Genomic DNA, 20573 nt, shown 5'->3' with positions numbered 1-20573 from the left:
TACAGCCACTTTGGGAGACAGTTTGGCAGTATCTTAAAAACCTAAACATTCTTACCACATGATCCAGCACTTTTGCTCCGTGGTATTTATCCAAGTGAATTAAAATTTATGACCGTATAAAAACCTGCACAGTGATATTTGTGGCAGCTTTATTCATATTTGCCCAAACTTGGAAGCAACCAAGATGTCTTTTAATAGGTAAGTTGATAAACTGTGGTACATTCAGACAATGAGATATTATTTAGTGCTAAAAGAAATGAGCCATGGGCTGGGGATGTGGCTCAAGCGGTAGCGCGCTTGCCTAGCATGCGTGCGGCCCGGGTTCGATCCTCAGCACCACATACCAACAAAGATGTTGTGTCCGCCGAGAACTAAGAAAAAATAAATAAATGTTAAAATTCTCTCTCTCTCTCTCTCTGTCCCCCCTCTCTCTCACTCTCTCTTAAAAAAAAAAAAAAAAGAAATGAGCCATTAATTCGTGAAAGTATGTAGAGGAAACTTAAATGCATATGACTAGGTAAAAGAAGCCAATCTTTTGGCAAAAGCTTCATACTGTATAATTCCCACTCTATGACTTTCTGGAAAAGGCAAAACTATGAAGATAATAAAAAGATAATGGTTGACAGGGATTGGTGGGAGAAAGGGACGAATAAGCAGAGCACAGAAAATTTTTAGGGCAATGAAACTAAACTGCATGATACTGCAATGAAGATATGTTTTCACTGTCCATTTATCAAAACCCATAGAATATGCAACACCAAGAGTGAAGCCTAATGTGGACTATGGTCTTTGAGTGATATGATGTGCCAATATAAGAAATGTGCCACATTGTTGTGGGTTGTTGATAGTAGGAAAGATTTTGCATATGCAGAGAAGGGATACAAGGAATCTCGCTGTATCAGCTCAATTATTTGTAAACTAAAACTGCTCAAAAATAAATTTATTATTTTTAAAAAAAGTCATAATATGGACAAGTGGAATTGAATCCCTATTTCGTCATATTAAAAAAATAAGCTCCAAATGGATTGAAAATCTAAATGCAAAGGTAAAATTATAAACCTAATGGAAGAAGATATTGTAGAATACCTATGTGATCTCAGGGTGTATTTTGTTTGTTTGTTTTTAAAGCAAGATCACAAAAGGGAAAGCCATGGGAGAAATTGATGAAATTGACTAGGTGAAAGTTGTTTCTGGTAAATGACATATTCCAAAGGTAAACCTCTGGGTAACAGATAGAAGATATTTATTAATGATGAGGTATTCACATTAGAAAATACTAAAAATCAGCAAGAAAAGAATAGGAAATGTACTGACAAAGATTCTGAGTAGGTAATTCACAGAAGGGAAAACTTGATACATTTATGAAAAGATGCCCAAATTTTCTAGTATTGAGTTAAAACAAGAAGATGTTACATTATAACTGTCAAACCAGAAACCATTAGAAAGTTCAGTAATAACAAGTACTGATGAGGATATAGGGAAACTAGGAATGCTTGTGCATATTTGATGAAATAAAAGTTAGGAATAACCATTCTGCAGAACAATCTGTTAGTACCTGGTTAAACTAATATAACTATGCCCATAATTTAACAACCCAGCTCCCATCTCACAATTTATATTGTTGAAAAACCAGGATCACAGATACAACAGCCTGAGATTTTCCATTGCAGCAATGTTTGTGGAAGCAAAGAGCTAGAAATTATAGAAGTGCCCCTCACTGGGAGAATGAATGGGCAAAATGTGTTGTAAGCATGGTAAGGGACAGTAGGCAGCAGTTGGAAGCAACGAATTATATTCACATTTAGTGTCACTGACATAGCTCAAACACACAAAGCCAAGTGAAAGAAACATTAAAACAAAGAACTCTATAATTTCAAGCATGCATATCCATGCACACAGACACACTCAGAACGACATTTATTCAATACTTAGAAGTAGGTACTAAATAGAGGGGGGACATGAAATTAGCATAAGACTATAATGGAAGATTGCCTTTCTTTGTCCAGGAATGAAATTATATGATGAATTGAGGAGTTCAAGTGACTTAATGCTATTGCTGACTATCTTAAAAAGAAAAGGAATTTTTAAAAACAACATTGGTACAATAATCTTTCCAGATCATATTTTAAAATTAAATGAGTAATTCAAATAAAGCACTTAACTTAGTGCCCAACACATGCTAAACACACAATAAATGATATCTATTAATGCTATTAACAGTATTCATGACATAGCTACAACCAACCAATTAAAGCTGGCACTTGAAACCAATTGGATGTAGGTGGCTTCCCCCTAAAGATCAGTATATACTATACCATTATATATTAGAGGGGTGGGCAAGTACCAGGGAGACTCAACCGCAAGCAGGCAGAAGAGTTGAAACAGCCTGAAGGAATGGGAAAGGCTACGGTCTTATTTGTCGTATCCTAGGAAATCGTGATGATAAATTTGGGAGAAAGTTGATTAGTACATGTAACGCATAAATAAAGTAGAAACTACACAACTTCAAATTCAAAGCACTTTGAATCTGGGAGAGTATGTATTTCCTTCAAAAAGGTATTTGAATATTTTAAGTGGCAAAACTATAGCTGAATAACAAAGACCAACTATATAGAGTTTTATTTGGATTATTTCTTCCTGTCCCTTCTCTGAGTGGGACACAGGTTCTCTAGTGAGACAAGCAAGATCATCACCTAGTGGTCAATTCCTCAAAGTGCTTTCACAAGGTCTGGTCTCTGAGAGTTTAGATGTGCCTGTGCTTGGCCTGGTGTTAATTCAGTGAGCACTGACTGGGATTCTGTGCTAGGCACTATTCTGGTGGTGGGATAACACAAAATGACAGGTTTCAAAATAAATTATGGGCTGAGCGCATGGCACACACCTGTAATCCTAGTGGCTCAGAAGGCTGAGCCGGAGGATGACAAGTTCAAAGCCAGCCTTAGCAAAAGCAAGGCACTAAGCAACTTAGTGAGACCCTGTCTCTAATTAAAATACAAAATAGGGTGGGGTATGTGGCTCAGTGGTCAAGTGCACCTGAGTTCAATCCCCAATTCACAATAAAAATAAAATAAATAAATTATGGAGGTATCACTATGGAAACTAAGGAGTCCAGCCTAAGTGATAATGTGTTTTAATATGTTTATTTTCCAATGGTTCTTTGTAGATCATAGATGAAGAAGAAACCCAATTTATGAGTAACTGCCCAGTTGCAGTCACCGAAAGCACCCCACGGAGGAGGACACGAATCCAGGTGTTTTGGATAGCACCACCAGCAGGGACAGGCTGTGTGATTCTAAAGTAAGTAAACACAGACTCCTTATGGTACTCCATACTCCTTTCCCCAGTCTCTCCAGGCTTACTGGTGTGTTTGCAGAAAGAGATGTTTCTTTACTGGGGCATCGGGCAAGCTACATCATCTCTCCACCTTCTCGTATCTCCATTCCAAAATGGCAGCCTAGGCCACCATTGGTGAAGTGATACATAATGATTCATCTGCCTGAATCTGATTTCATCCTATTTTATCCAATAGGATGATTCTCCTGGCCCTTCTCTATCTTGCTAGAGGTGTAATGCTACTTAGGGTTGTTTAGGAAAAATAACCACCCAGGTGAAGAGAATCTTTGATTTCTCCATGTGGAATTAGCACTTTTTCTTTTCTTAGAAATCCTAACAACTAGAATCCTTAAATTGTGCTTAGGTTAACCTCCTTTAACCCCCAGCTCTACTTTGTCTTATCTTCTTTCTTATCCATCAAAATTCCCCTCTACTGCCACCTCCCTTCTGGCCTCCTGATCCTCCTCTTGGTGAGTTACATTAGGTGATAAGAGGTATTGACCAGCCCAAATCACTTTATTCTGAAAGGTAGCATTGTCACAAACCACTGTCTCCAAAATTGTGTGCCACAAAAGAATACTCTAGGAGATATAAATAGATGAGGGGGAAAATAATTTCTGCTGTCCAATAAGTTTATCAAATGCTGAATACTGGATCCCCTTATTGCACATTCATAACATGTCTTAGCATATGAAAAGTTTTTCAAAGTCTTGCCCCACCCCCCAAAAAAATATCTGCTTAACTTGGTTTCACCCACCATATCCCAAACTTATTTGACCTTATATGAATTTCTTACATGTGGGGTGTGTGTGTGTGTGTGTGTGTGTGTGTGTGTGTGTGTGTGTGTGTTTTGACATTGGTTAGCATTCACTATATTGAGAAACAGCCACAATCTATTTTAAGTAGATTTAAAGGGCTATATGGAATGATGCTGTGAATTTAGGATTTCAAGCAGGCAAATATTCATGAGTAGATGGCAGGGTTCCAATCCTAGCATCCGAGAAGTCATTTTTTTTTTTCATGGAGGTGGAGGCTGGAAGCTTCCCAACCATCTTCCTCTTCTTTAAATCCCCTAACATCTTTTTTATGTATTTGGTTCATTTGCCTAATGTGGACATTTCAACAGACTTCCCACTGTGGTTAATCCAGCCCATCCCTGAAGAGATGCTGATAAGAAAGTCTCCTTCCCAGGCAGTCCAGACACTGCAGTTTGCAGACTGAGTCTGGCTTATAGAACAACAAAAAAAAACAAAAAAACAAAAAAAAAAAACCAGAGGTCTCTGGAAGCATTTCACCATAGCCCAAACTCAGCCCTGTCTTGTCTGGCCTCCCTTGACTGCCATCCATCTGGACATTATTTGTTTCTTAGTTGAATGCAAGTTGAGCATCCTTCCTCAGATTCATTGAGAAGTTTCGTTCTTGACACGAACCTACATCAATTTTGTAAATTAGCAATAGAATTTCTTAAATCAATCTTATCTACCAGCCACATTATTGACATGTATCTTATTGAAATGTGGGAGAAGGCACTGTGGGGGAGATGAATAAAAAACACTAAAGTGAGTAGAGAGGCTGGTTCAGAACTTGATATAATGTATAGCAAAGACACCAGCTGCCATAACTGGCATTTGGCAGATACTCAAAGGCAGGCAGAAGAGTGAGGAAGCCGTGTAGTGGAAAAGAAAGGAAGGCTTCAGTCTGCTCCGTTGGGAGTTGGGTGGCTCTGGGAAGCTGGAGCCGGCAAATTAGAAGTAGAGCATCTTATGTGATGAGCAAGGAGGGTGAATTTGGCTTCCTCTGGTTGGTCCTGAGTTCAAACTGGGGTAAGTGATGAGGGCAAAAATAGAGAAGTTGGCAGTCATTGATGGGTTCTTGATGTTGTAGGTCAACTGAGGCAGACCCAGGGGCTAGAGTTCTGTTGTCCTTGTTATGTAAAGTATATTTTGTGTCTCAGCCTGAAATGGATTTCCAGCTTGGCTCTCTAGTACCCAAACCTCTATCCCTTGTGAGACTGATCACTCCACCGAGCCAGGGGCTCTGAAGAAGAGTTTGAAATTGTCAGGTCTGTGCAATGAGATGTGGCCCATTCCTTCTGGCCCACGTCTCTGTTTTTTGTTTTGTTTTGTTTTGTTTTATCTGTTGTTCTCACAAACCAGAAGTATTTGATCTTTCTGGTGGAATCCAGAAAGGCATGCCTTGTTTACCCACTAACAACCAACATATGTGAACATATGTTGATCCATAATTAACATATGTGTCTTGTTCATTCACTCATTTGACAGATGTGACTGAGCTACTATTTGCCCAGCCATCCAGGATGTCCAGGCCACCAAGATGGGTTCTTGGCCCTGGAGTTCTCACAGGTCAGATGGAGAGAGAGAAGAAAACAGCCAACACTTTCTATGTGCCAGGAATTCAGCTGCACATCTAGCAGGCTTTGGCTAGTGTGGTCTTCACAGCAAAATATCCATATTTTACAAAGGAGGAGATGGGCCTCAGGGACTTAGACAGCTTCTTTTTTTTTTTTTTAAAGAGAGAGTGAGAGAGAGAGAGAATTTTTTAATATTTATTTTTTAGTTCTCGGCGGACACAACATCTTTGAGGATCGAACCCGGGCCGCACACATGCCAGGCGAGCGCGCTACCGCTTGAGCCACATCCCCAGCCCCTTAGACAGCTTTTTGAAGTCACACATCCATTGAATTCTAAATTCCTTGTTCTTCCTTTATTTCTTTCTGAAGAAGTTATATCTATAAGCTACAACTCTTCATTAAAGAAATAATAATTGAATAGTTAGGATAGAATTACAGTTAGGATGTAACATTTCCAACAATACAAAAAGGAGTGAAATACAGAAAAATATAGAAGACAGGAAAAGTGAAGAGTCCCTGACATCTGCCCCAATAAATCACAGTTTCCCCAAACAAAGCCGCAGTAAACGCCAATTTGGTGTGTATGCTTTAAACCTTTTGTGCATTTATATTCGTAAAGGACAACATAGAAGTACAGTTTCATTTTTGTGGGAATTTAAATTTTCACACATGGTATTGAACTGTACACAAATGTCCTGAATTTGAATATTTTTTCCCTAAATAAAACAGATTGAGAGATGCCCAGATCAGTCCATATAGATCTACCTTTTTGTTGTTGTTGTTTAAGAAAAAAAAAAACAGTCACCTATAACCTCTGGTACAAATGTGTTAATTATTACATAGTTCATAAATAGATTGTTTCTAGTTTTTTATTATTACAAATAAAGTTATGATGAACATCCTCCATAAGCTGCCTTGTTGGACAAATATGCAAGCTATTGTCCACAGTAGATGCCAAAAATGAATCATAGAGGATGAACATTTATTTCAGTAGACACTATCAGAGTTTGTTCCAAAAGGCTTGCCAACCTAAATTCTCTCCCTGTGAAACAAGAGACTTTGTTCCTTGCTGACTAATAGCCCTCAACATTATCAATCTTTAAGATGTTGCCAAAATGATTATCTTGTGTTTATTTACATTTTCCCTATTACTTGTATATTAGGAATTTTTTCATATTGTAGTACTCCTTCTCTGAATGGCCCATTCACATTCTTTTTCATTTTTCTAATAATGTGTCTTTTAAAAATTGATTTTGTATATTTTATCTTATATTATAAAAATATAAATTTTAAAGTATTTATAAAGCATTTTATATATAAATACAAGTTGTTTATAATACATCATTTTAATTAAAACACATTTATATTTTAAATGTATTTCTATATAGCTCAGATAATAACAAACCTTTTATTATAAACTTCAAATATTTCTCTTCACCTCCCTTTTAATTTAGCTCATGGTTGTCTAAAATCCAAAAACTTAAGTTTTGATTTGACCAATGGTATCCATATTTTCCCTATGGATTTTGATTTTTTTTATCTTGGTCAAACACACAAGATTATATACTCCCAAATTTAAAATACTTGTATAGATTTTTCAAATAAATTTAGGTCTTCAATCTTCCTGGCATTTAATTTTGTGAGTGATTGGTATCTACCACAATAGGAAATGGATGGCATGTTCCAAATGAGGTGCCAAAGGAAAGCTGAGAAAGGGTCTATTTACAATGGTGTGGACAAAAGGGTAGTGATGGAGGCCCATACCAACCAGGCCTGAAGGGGAATGGGGAGGAGATGCAGGGAATGGGGCGAAGACCACTCCTCATAGGAGCCATGAGCGGAGACTTTTGATTTAGGGAAACAGCTAATATGAGGCAACCACACTGAGGTCCCAATCCCACTCCTTTTCTCTGCTTCCTGTGGGTTCTCCCCTTTGGCCTGGCCCCAACCATAAGGATCATGGAGCACATTGACCCAGTCCATAGAGAGTAGCCACTCAGGCAAAGACCAAGGTGTGGAGTGTGATGTCTGGAGGAGCAAACCCAAAACAACACTACAAATGAGAAATCTAAATCCATCTTGGTCCAAAATGGATAATTGTCCCATCCATTTATCAGATAATATACCCTTTCTCCAATGCTTTGAAATACTACAGTATCAAATACAAAATTTTTATACAACTCTGTTCAGTTCTATTGGTCTTTTTCAAATCTCTTCTTCTATGAAACCTACACCATTTTATAGCAAAATGTTGTTTTGATAACAAGTCAGCTCTCATTAATCTTTTAGTTCAAAATGTTCATGGTCACTCAAGCAGACTCATAATTCCAGGTTAATCATAGAATAAATCTATTATGTTCAATAAGACCTTATATTGGAATTTTAAATGATGTTGCACTGAATTAATAGTTGGAGGAAAAGTTGACATTTCTAGCCTATGGTTTTCCAGTCAATAACATGGCATACTCCTTTTTTGTTGTTGTTGTTCAGGTCTTTCAAGTGCTTCATAAAATTTTATGATTTTTTTTCATTTAGACTGTTCATTCTCATGAGGCTTCCCCCACCCCTGCCCTGTGGTTGATTTACAGTCTTGTTGCTTTCGTGAATGGGATCTTTTTTCCTCTTATGCTTTCTAAACACTGATGGTTTGTGTTTAGGAAAGCCATTGACTTTTGTACATGACGTTTTGATCTAGACAATGCTGAATCCCCTGGGATAGTTCTCATAGCTTGTTCTTTCATGCTGGGATTGTAAATGTAAACAATCATATCTAAAAGTGCATACATATACTTTGTGTTTCTTTCTCACCTTTTAGTTTGTTATCTTGCACCTCTAATATGTTAGAGGTATTATAAAATTAGAAAATGGTATTCAGGCTTATTCTTTTTTATTTGTTCTAATTAGTTATACGTGACAGTGGAGTGCACTTTGATACACTACACATAGATGGAGTACAATTTCTCTTTCTTCTGGATGTACATGATATAGAATCCCACCAGATGTATAGTTATATATGTACATAGGGTAACAATGTCTGATTCATTCTACTAGTCTTCCTACTCACATACCTCCTCCCCTCCTTTCACACCCCTCTACCTAATCTATTCTTTCCTAGCTGCCCCCCACTTCTTATTGTGAATTAGCATCCGCATATCCAAGAAAACCTTCAGCCTTTGGTTTTGGGGGATTGGCTTATTTCGCCTAGCATGATATTCTCCAGCTCCATCCATTTACTGGAAAATACTATAATTTCACTCATCTTTAAGACTGAGTAATACTCCATTGTGTGTGTGTATACACACACACACACACACACACACACACACACACACACACCACATTTTCTTTATCCATTCATCTATTGGAGGGCATCTAGGTTGGTTCCCTAGTTTAGCTATTGGGAGTCAAGCTACTATAAACATTGATGTGGCTGCATTGCTGTAGTATGCTAAATGGGAGTACATTGTATTTCACTTTTAAGTAAAATATATAGTACTGTAGGTTTAAAATTGATGCCTTTAATAAGGTTGAAGGAGACCCTTTATCTAGCTAAGAAAGTTTCCTTCTTTTTCATGTTGAAGGCAGTATTTGAGAAACCTACCCACCAGTATTCCATGTGTACCTACCATGTGCCAAAAATATATACCAGGCACTGAGAAAGACTCAGAGTATAAATGATGATCCCAACTTTTAAGACACTTTCATTCTGGTCATGGTATAAATAAAAATCTGTATGCAAAAACGAGCAAACCCAAGACAGACATGAACAAGGGACAAATTAAGCCTGGTTAGAATTTAGAGAGGAGATGAGTGAGGAGTGGAGTAATCTGAGCTGCTTGGAAGCATTAGCATTTCTGTCTTAAAGGCAGTGTTAGGGTTTGGCTTAATGGATGGTAGGGAAAAGGTAATTCCAGGTGAAGGGAGTGGACAGAGTGAAAACTGAAGTGAGAACCTGAAGGTGAGTGTGAACGTAGCAGCCCTGGCAGATAGTGAGCAGAGATTAGAGGGTCTCTGGGTGCCAAAATTCATTGCTGAATCATAGAGGTCCTCCAGTGTCAACACAAAAACATTGAACTGGATTCAAGGACAGCCAGGGGACCATCCGTGGTTGTTAAACAGTGGACTGATGCACTCTGAGGAAGTTTCACTACCAAGTTAATAAGGATGCTTCAATCTGGCAAGGAAGTTCAGAACAGATGAAAGAAGAGACACCAGCTTTGCCACAGGGCCCTCGCTTGCAAGAAGCACCTTGGTGTTGCAATGCTTGGGTAGAGGGTAAGCTGTAGCCTGCCTACTGTCTGTAGATGGCAGCTGTTCAACCCACTTGGTGGGTTGCGTCTCTCTGTCCAAGAGGGCTGGGGAGGCCAGCACACAGTGATTACCGTTTTCCTTTTGGCAAACCTGACATCATTTCCATTTTCCATTTGGATGCAAAGGACTTGAACATTTCTAAATTGCAAGCTTTCCAGGCAGCCTTCCTTAAAGGCTTCTCCCTACCAACGAATGGCCTGGGATGTAAGGTTCCCATAGTGTTCTATAACCCTGCAATACTCTTGCAGCCCATTACAGCAAAATAGCAACTGATGAAAAGAAAAAGCCCCTGTGAGTAAAGTAGATGTTTACAGACTCCCACCAGAAGTCCTGTTCCATTAAATCTGACACGTTTTGTCTCCTGAAGTGATCCTCTCTTTTCATGAATTTATTATCTCCGGGTAGATTTACTTCCTGGAAGGATTATTCTTCTCCCGAGGACACAGTAATTTGGTGAACCAGTTGGGAAATTCAACTTTATGAAACAGTGACTGGTTACCACCGCAATAATAGCCAAGCGGTCCTCCAATGCATTTGTGTGTTACAAATACTTATTTCATCCTTTTAGCAACCTTGTGATAGAGCTGCTAAAGAGGAAGCTGAGGCACAGAGAGGTTAGGTAATTTGCCCAAGGTCAGAGTAGATGACAGATATGGGTTTCAAACAGAACCTTCTATGCTCCAGAGCCTGTGATCTTAATACCTCACTCTGCCATCTCAGACTGGTGCCAGGATTTGGTTGCACCCTGATGCCTTGTCTTCCTGTTTCATTAGCAGCCAGGTATTGGCCATGGGGCTTGTAAAGGTCTCTGCTGTCACTTGCTTTGCATTGGGTTGCTTGTTCCTAGACACTTCTCACCTTTCCCTTGCAAGAACCTCCTAATCTATCACACTAGCTCCTGCCTGCTGGTCCCTCTCATTCTAGTTAAGACTTGCTGTTTTCCTTGGCAGCTGAGTCACATCACCTGCCTAACAAACTCCAACAGACCCTCCATCACCTTAAGATGAAGTTCAAGTCCTGGTGAGAACATGTAAGCCCCCACCCCATGTCCTGCAGCTGAGTCCCAGACTGGCCCTCCACAGCACCCCTCTCTTTCTTCTCTGCTCATTTCTTTAATAGCGTGCTGCATGCCTCCTGTATACAGGCACTGAAGACTCAGAGGCTGTCTTTGAGGTTATCACCATCTAGGGGTAACAAACAAATAAACCAAATCAGGTGCAGAGACCTTCATCTGCTGTTCTCAAATCCAAAAGATTTTTCATTACTTCTTTAGGGACAAAAACCTGCCCGGAACAGACTTGATCTGCTATATAGTCTTTTAGTGTAAATATTAATGAAATTCTGCCAGGTCCTCAGCAGGTGCTATATATATATAATGCATTATATGTTCTTTCTGAAATCCCCAAGTATTCTGAATTCCAAAACACCTCTGACCTCAAGGATACCAGATAAGGGACTTTGGCCTTGTTGACACAGTCCAGGGTAGGAAATCAGTAATGCAAGCATCTCTCGGGTGCTGCAGGGTGAGGAAGCAGCCCTCTGGCAGAATTGGTTTCCACAAAATGTTAAGGGACAATGTATTTCTTGCCAGTGAAATAACCTCTTCCTAGCTGCAGCCACTATAAGATCTGAGAACCCGCTCAGTGTTTCCTGTGGCTAAAGAAACAAGTCAGAAATCCTCAGCATGACGCTCAATGTTCTTCAAGACTTACTCCAAATGTTTTTTTTTTTTCTTTTTTCTTTTTTGCAGTGCTGGGATGGAACCCAGGCCTTGCACATGCTAGGCAAGCACTGTACCACTGAGCACCACCCCCTGTCCTCCTTTACAGGCTCATTTCTAGGAATTCTTACCCACACAGGACTCTGATCAATTTCACCACTCTTTGTGGCCCGAAAGCAGGGATTGGTAAACCACAGCCCATGGGCCAAATTCAGCTTACTGCTTTGTTTTTTGTTTTTTGTTTCATTTTATAAATAAACCTCTATTGGAACATGGCCACATTCCTTTATTTACATATTGTTTAGGGATTTGATTTTTCACAATACAGCAACAGAGTTGAAACGCTGCAGCAGAGACCATGTGGCCTACAAAACCTAAAATTTTCTCATCTGGCTCTTTGTAGAAAAAAAAATTTACTGGTCTCTGCTCAAATGCATACTCAAGTGCTAGGGATTTAGCAATTATTGATTTTTGGCCTAGGTTGTCCCTAAAATCCAGCTGAAATATAAAGCTTGTCAAAGGGAATTAATTTGGGAAGCCATTTTTGGGAGCCCGTGAGAGGGATGGGGAAGCAATTTAGTTAAGTGTTATGGACTTGGCCGTCACTGCAGGCAACTGGTACTTGATCCCACTGGGGCCTTTGAGGAAGTTTTGTAATGTGTGCATCAGAACAATGTACCCGGGGCAAAGGGAGGAAGCCACTACCCAGTGCCCTCCTTCCTCCATGGAACCAGGGTGGATGGCTCTATAAGCATGAACTCTTCTGAGTTGCATACTTGTGTTAGGCAGATTCTCAATACTTGCTGCAGCAGCAGAAAAGATCTGGGACATGAAGCAAGAGGTATAGAAGGTGGGCAAGGTACACATTATGCAATTACAGTGGGCAGAGCTATTCACTGCAATAATGGTAGACATCAGAGTTGGACTGAGAAGATGTGAAGAGGTGCATAGAGTGCCTCCTGCCTCAATCCCTATGTTACATCTTATTTCCAATGCGGGTGTTAGGAGATGAGCCTTTGGGAGGGTAATTAGATGATGAGGGTGGAGCTTCATGAATAGGGTTGGTGCTTTCAGAATTGGAGATGAGAGCCTGCTCACTCTGCTCTCCACCACGGAAGGTTATGAGAAAACAACCATCTATAAACTAGACACTGACTAAACACTGTCGTCCTGATCCTGGACTTATGGCCTCCAGAACCAGGAGAATTAAATTTCTGTTGTTTCTGAGTCATCTAGTTTATGGTATTTTGTTACAACATCTCTAACAGATTTTTTTTTTTTTTTTAGTAGTGTCAAGCACTGAACCCAGGGTCTTCTGCATGCTAAGCAAGTGCTCTACTGCTGAGCCATATCCCTAGCCCCTGCCCTAATGGATTAAGACAATGCCCAATATATTGATTAATCAAATAATAACATAAGTAGCCTATCATGTCTAAGCTAGATGCATTGCATGGCTGGTCTAAATCCTCATAAAAGCCCCACAGGATCTTTACTATATCATTCTCATTTTGTTGAGGAGAAAATGAAGGTTTAGAGAGTTTATATTCAGGTCAATAAGGCAGTTAAGTAATTGAGTAATGGGGCTGGGACTTAAGCCCACTTCCACCCGAGCCCCTGTTGTTGAACTAATCATCAACAAATTACACTGACAGAGACTGACTCCCCTCCCGTCCCCCCTCACTTTCTTCCTCAGATGGTCTGTAGGAGCAGAGCCGAGTCCCTCCTGTAAATCAGGGGTCCCTGGATTGCCTATTGTGGAAGATGTTGTTCCCTAAGTGAGGAAATTAAATGCCATTTAGAAAAAGGAAAATGGGCCCTGGGACCTGGCCAAAGAAAGACTTATTAGAAGGAAGAGAGGGTGAGTATTAAAGAGGATTAGCTAGTGCTCATAACTTCACAGGGCTCACCGATTCTTTTTATCTAAGAGAAGAACAACACAGAGAACTAATATGGGGTGACTGTGTGACTTAGAGAAAAATGGCAGGTTAGGGGGATCTGTGATTGGAGTGACACGCCACAATTTTTCTGGCATTAGGTAGCAAGAAGAACCAGAGACTCCTTTGTAGTAAGTCAAGGGGCTTCACTTGAGGCAGGCTAGAATCTTAGCCACACTAACCAACAAAGAAGCCAGGAACCTACAGACAAGGGGTGGGAAAGCCTGGTCCAGCAAACTGGCTGACTCTTGGGAGCATTTGGAAAGACCAATGCCGTGGCTAAAAGGCAACATGTTTGCTTCAGGAGACACAGATGCCCCAGGACCTATCATCCAACAGGTGGAATCCAGATGCTAGGGGTTCCTGGAAGGCCAGCTGTGGCACATGTCCAGGGGAACAACCCAATGTCAGCAGAGTTTCATTCAGCAGCTGAGATCCCAGGTACAGGATCCAGCCCCTGGGAGGAAGCTGGCAAGGATTAAACAAGAAGTACCAGCTGCCGAGGAGCAGGCGCTAGACAGAACTCCAGGCACAGCAGCAAACGGAAGCTCAGGTGGAAAAACTGAAGCCCCAGTTTGTGGATGGTGCCAATATGATGCAGACCCAGGGGGTGACTACAACTTGAGGGGCATGCAAAAGCCTATGGCCCACCCCAGTTGTGCACCAAGGACCCCACTCAGTGGCAGCAAAATCGGGTCCAATTCTCTTCCCTGGGTGGAGCAGGGTTGCCAAAATATTCTCTGCATGTTTTGACCCTGTAAATATTTTTTTAAATTGAGGTTAAATTTACATGATATAAAATAAACCATTTTAAAGTGATAATTTCAGTAGCATTTAGTATTTCACAATTTACCTAATTCTAAAATATGTCCTTCACCCCAAAGTAAAGCCCATGACTCCCAGAGCAGATTTCCCCTGTTCTCTTCTTCCACCAGCCTACAGCAACCGCCAAGCTGCATCCTCTGCCTATGGAGTTGCCTAGTCCCAATTTTTTTATATAAATGGAATCGTATGAGACCTTTTCTGTCTGGCTTTATAAATTTAGCATAATGATTTTTGAGGTTCATTCATGTTGTAACATGTATCAGAACAGTTGTCTCTCAAGTATCCAGGGGGGCTTATTTCCAGGACCCCTCACAGATGCCAAAATTTGAGGATGCTCCATCTTCTTACATAAAATAGTATGTTGTATTACCTGCACTTAACCTATGTGGCTTCTCCTGTATACTTTAAATCAACTTGTAATGCCCAACACAATGTAAATTCTATGTAAATAGTTGTTATACTGTATTTTCAGGGAAAATGACAAGGAACCAAAGTTCATGTGGGCTTGATATAGACATAATTTCTTTTCAAATCTTTTGATATGCAGTTGATTAAATCTGTGGAAGTAGAACCCACTAAGGGCCAACTATATTTTATTCATTTAAATAGCTATATAGTATTCCATCCTATGGATATTCCTATAGCTATGGATATACCACAATTTGTTTATCTCTGTGAACATTTTGACATGAGATAATCAAAGGATATAAATAGGAACATTGGGCACCAATGAAAAAGCACCAAATATCGTAACTATATCCTGTATTTTTTTAACCGGATAATAAACATAGTTAGCATGTTGCCCCACTCCTGAGTCTCAACCCTTCCCTAGCAAGGACAATAATGACTCTAAGAGTAGAAAAGGACACAGAAATTGTTCTACACTTACAATTCTGCATGGCTTAACAATGGGGATATGTTTGGAGAACTGCATTATTAGGAAATTTGGGCCTGTGTGAACATCCTACAGTGTAGTTACACAAACTAATAGAGCCATGACATCACTAGGTGATATATTTTTATGGGACCACTGTCATGCATGGGACTTGTCATTAACCAAACTGTCATTATGCAGAGTGTGACTGTATTTGGTCTTTCATGGTCATGAAGTAAGTGTGAAACAGCGTGACATATTTCATCCTGTCACCAAGATGTCTTGATTAGATCTTTTACACCCATATGTGACGACAGTGTAACAGTGATATAACTGGGCATTCCTTACTTCCCCTGGAAGAAGCGAGGGCTGAAGCTCAGTAAGATGCAAATGATGCTCACAGATGAGCAGAGATCCTTGATGCTGTAGAAAACTCCTTTCCTCCATCTCATCACTATTCATTCTCAACCACTAATCAAAGAATTGTCCCTAAATGATTTGCATCTCTACAAGCCTGATTGCCACAGAGAATACCCAACCTCAAGCCAGTGAAGAAATGAGATTACATAACAAAAATGTTCCCTACTCTCTCCATGATTAATTATTGTGGGTTGATTTCAGCTCCATTTTTTTTTCTTGGGCATTTCTCTAACAGTTCACATTTAACAGCTCCTGGAAGCTGGGAAAACAGAGGAGAAAAAGCTCCTTTATGTCTTAGTTCTGTGCTATTCATAAATGAAAATCATTGTTAATTTAGAGTTTGACAGCTGGGGTGCATTTGTAAGTCTGGGGCAGCTGTCATCAGAGCTCCAGCTTATTTTTCAAACAGATGTTTAATTTGACTTTAGTGCTAGTGCCAGTTTTTGAGGAGAAAGAGAAGGGGAAGCAGAAACAGAAATAATCATGATATTCATCATTTGGTTTCTTTTCAAAACATAAATCGTCATGATTAACATTGACATCAGAATTGCTCTAATTGCAGTTTTGGGGGTGCAGGATCAGTTAGCTATCATCTCCCACATGGTCCAAAGTCCAGTTTTCAGTTTGAGGTTTTTTTGTTTGTTTGTTTGTTTTTAAGTCAGAGGCTGTTTTGTGGTCATTACACCCAGACTCTGATCAACATCCCCAGCTACCCAGAGAAGCCTCCCAGAGTGCAAGGGAAATTGGGGAGTGATAAAGGACGGGTGACCGGGCCACAACCCCAGATGTATGCTGCAGAGCTGATGTGCAGCTCTGGAATCAGGAGACCCGTGAAAGCAAACCGAGCCCCTGATGCAGCAGCCGAGCTCTCCCACTCTTTCATATCTACCCTGCTTATGCGGCCAGGCAGCTGGCTTTGTGCGTGCTCACAGTGTGCAAATTGGTCTCAGTGTATAAAATTAAACACATCTGTGGCTCTGGGTAGAAATCTGATGAGTCAGTATGTACTCGGTCGGCCCTGCTGTTCCAGTCCACAGTGCTCAGAAGAATCTTCCTGCACACCAGCTGTGTTACTAGGTAAACCCACTGCCAGGGTCTGCTTTCTTTCCTCGTCCTGGTTATGTGTGTGGCTTTCAGTGGTCTCATTTGGCTTTGGATTTGACTTTTTATGTGTCCCATCCATTGACAATGCCTCTGTAGTGGAAACATCCTAGGCAATAATACATGTATTAGATTTCTATTTTGTTTCTTGTACATTGAGATGGAAAACTCACCTTTCCTTCTTCATCAGTTAACAGCTTGTTATGTGCCATTCTTTAAAAAAAAAAATGGGGGGGACAAACTGAATCCTAGCTCTGCAATCAAAATTTGATAGTCATGAACCTCAACCTCAACCTCACCCAACCAGTGCGAGAAGCCACAGTGGATGCTCTAAACAGAAATAGATATGTTGACTCTGAGAAACAACTGACTCAAAAGGGTGGCCCGTGGGCCTTTTAAGGAAATGGATTGTTTGAAAATTTTTAGTTAGGAAGCATTTCTTCCTTAACTATAGAAAAACCAGACTTCTGCTAAAGTTGACTTCCCAAGAATTTAGGAGGAATTCTTAGGGACTTAAAATGTAAACCCCAAACCACAGGCTGTTGCCACCTCAGCCATATTCCTGGGTCTGCACTCTGAATCTCTCCCCTGGATGAGCTCTGTCTCCACTTTTCCTCCAAGCTTTAGCATGACTTCAGGTCATCCCATAACACCCACATCACAGCTGAGGCCAAATGACAGTGGCCACTCAGATGTTGGTGAAAACTAAGGGAGTGCCACCAAACTCCCCAGAGGAGCTCCATACGTAGGGTATAGGTTTTGCTGCTCTCGGGGTTCACAAACTCAAGCTCATCTTAGGGGTTCCCTGCTCTCAGCTCCTCACCTGTCTCAACCTTGGTGGACATCAGGCCCCCTACCTAACCTCAGTGTCTCATTTTCTTCCCCCCAAAGAATGCCCCTGTTCAAGTCTCAGTTGCCCAAAATTCAAGAGCCAACTGCCTTCTAGACCAGGCTATTTAACATCCTAGTTAAGAAGGTGAACTCTCAGGTCTGAGATGGAGTTCCGCACGTCAATGAGTAATTCATGTCAGGCAAGTCATTTAAATTTGTTTTGGGGGACTAGGATGTAGCTCAGTGGTAGTGTGTGCTTACCTAGCAGGCATGAGGCCCTGGGTTTGATCCCCAGCAACACACACACACACACACACACACACACACACACACACACTAAGAAAATTTATCTATTTTTAATCAATACCTATAAACTGTAACTATTATTGTGGTTTAATATGATATTTCCATATAAGCTTATAGCATGCATTGATCAAATCCAGCCTCTCTTTTTATACCACATACACACTTCCCCAACTTCTAGTGACCACTAGTCAATTGAACTTCCATATTTAAAAAAGAACATGAAGTACGGATCTTTCTGTGTTTGACTTATTTCCGTTCACATAATGCCCTCCAGTTCCGTCCATTTTCTGAAACTGATAGAATTTCATTCTTTAAGGCACAATAATATCCCATTGTGTACAAATACCATGCCTATGTGAAGAGTGCCACTATAAATAGGAGCATACAGGCATCTCTGTGCTATGCTGATTTCATTTCCTTTACATACATAACTAGAAGCAAGATAGCTGTATCATCATAAATCTGTTTTTTGTTTTTAGAGGAATCTCCATACTGTTCTCCCTACTTGCTGAACTAATTTACATTCCCACCTACAGTGTATGCATGCAGACCTCTTTCTTCATAACCTCATCAGCATTTTCTCTATTTTGTAATAGCAATTCTAATTGGGGCGAGATGGTATCTCACTCTAGTTTAGATTTGCATTTCCCTAGTAGCTAATGATATTGAGCATTTTTGCCTATGTTTGTGGGCCATTTGTAGACACTTCTTTTGAGAAGAAGATCTTCTTTTGAGATCACTTGCCCTTTTTTAATTGGAATACTAGGTTTTGTGTGCTCGGTTTTTTGAGTTCCTTATGTTTTCTGGATATTAACCCTCAGTCAGATAAATAGTTAGCAAATATTTTGTTCCATTCTGTAGATTATCTCTTCAGCTGTTGGTGGTTTCTTCTACTGTGCAGAAGCTTTGCAATATGGTGCAATTTCATTTGTCATTTTTTTGCTTTGGTTTTCTGTACTTTTTGAATTCTATCTAGAAAGTCATTGCCTGTCCCAGTGTCTTAGGGCACTTTCATGTCTTGAAGTGCTTCCCCTATGTTTTCCTTTAGTAGCTTCTGGTCTTACCTTTAGGTTTTTGATCAATTTTTAGTTGACTTTGATACAGGATGAGAGATAGGGGCCAAGTTTCAATCTTCTCCATGTAGCTACTACTCAGTTCTACTCAGTTCTTCCAACACCATTTATTAAAGACCCTGTCCTTGTTTTATGGTGTCTTTGTTAAGAATTAGTTGGCTATAGATGCATGGTATCTTTCTGGGATCTCTATTCTACTGGACTATTTTTATGCCAATAGGGTGCTCTTTCGGTTACCCAGACTTTGTCTTAAAATCAGGTATTGTGATGCCTCCAGCTTTGTTCTTTTTGCTGAAGTTTGCTTTGGCCAATTTGTAGTTTTGTGCTTCCATATGAATTTTAGAACTGTTTTTTCTAGTTCTATGAAGAATGACACTGGTATTTTGATAGGGAATACACTGAGTCTGTAGTTCACTTTGAATAGTATGGATATTTTAACAACCTTAATTCTTCCAATCCATAAATATGGGAGGGCTTTTCTTTTGTGTGTGTGTTTTTGTAGTTTTCATTTTAGGGGTCTCTCAGTTCCTAGATTACGTATATTACTAGGTTTGTTTTGTTTTGTTTTTGCAGTGCTGGGCATTGAACCCAGTGTCTTGTATACACTAGGCAATTGCTCTTACCATTGAGCTATCCCCCCAACCTAGGAATTTCTTCTTTTTTTTTTTTGGTAGTTTTTATGAAAGAATTTGCTTTCATGATTTCTTGTTGACAAATTTATTATTGGTATTTAGAAAAACTGTTGATTTTTTTATCCTGCTTTTTTTTCTGAATTTGTTTACCACTTCTAATAGTCTTTTGGTGAAATCTAGGTTTTTCTATATTATAAATTATACATATAGAATATTATATGATTATACATATAGAATCATATAATAATATTATATCATATCATCTTCAAACAAGCATAGTTTTATTTTCTTTCTTCCTATTTGCATGCTTTTTATTTCTTTCTCTTGCCTAATTGTTCTAGCTAAACTTCTGGTACTATTTCAAGTAAAAAAAATGAGAGTGAACATGCTGTCTTATTCCTGATCTTAGAGGAAACATTTTCAGCTTTTCCCCATTCGCTATGATGTTAGCTGTGGGTTTGTCCTAAGTAGTCTTTATTATGTTGACATATAATCTTTCCATATCTAATTTATTCAGAGGTTTTATTATGAAGACAGGGATACTAAATTTCATCAAATGGTTTTTCAGCTTTTATTGAGATAATCATATGATTTCTATCCTTCATTTTGTTGATGTGATGTACTATTTGTTGATTTGCATATGTTGAACCATCCTTGCAATCCTGGGATGAAACCAACTTGATCATGATATTTTCACTGTGCTGTTGAATTCTATTTATGAGTATTTTTATTGAGAATTTTGCATCTGTGTTCCTCGAGGGTATTGTTCTATAGTTTTCTTTCTAATTTATTTTTTTGCTGTTGTATCCTTTTTTGTTTTGAAAACAGGATAATGATAGATA

The 20573-nt window shown here is 39.6% G+C and overlaps 1 protein-coding gene across 1 annotated transcript in view; it reads left to right on the top strand.

Moving 5' to 3' along the window:
• Window positions 1–20573, top strand: part of Spon1 (spondin 1) — a 266766-nt gene that overhangs the window by 68716 nt on the left and 177477 nt on the right. Inside the window, exon 3 of the mRNA XM_005326779.5 lies at window positions 3164–3297. Within this exon, the coding sequence (XP_005326836.1) occupies window positions 3164–3297 (134 nt within the window). The remainder of the gene's footprint in view (window positions 1–3163; window positions 3298–20573) is intronic.

The sequence above is a fragment of the Ictidomys tridecemlineatus genome, chromosome 4 (genome assembly GCF_052094955.1).
Source record: "Ictidomys tridecemlineatus isolate mIctTri1 chromosome 4, mIctTri1.hap1, whole genome shotgun sequence".
NCBI lineage: Eukaryota > Metazoa > Chordata > Mammalia > Rodentia > Sciuridae > Ictidomys > Ictidomys tridecemlineatus.
The sequence above is the reverse complement of the archived record's forward strand: the minus strand, read 5'-3'. Positions and strand labels throughout refer to the sequence as shown.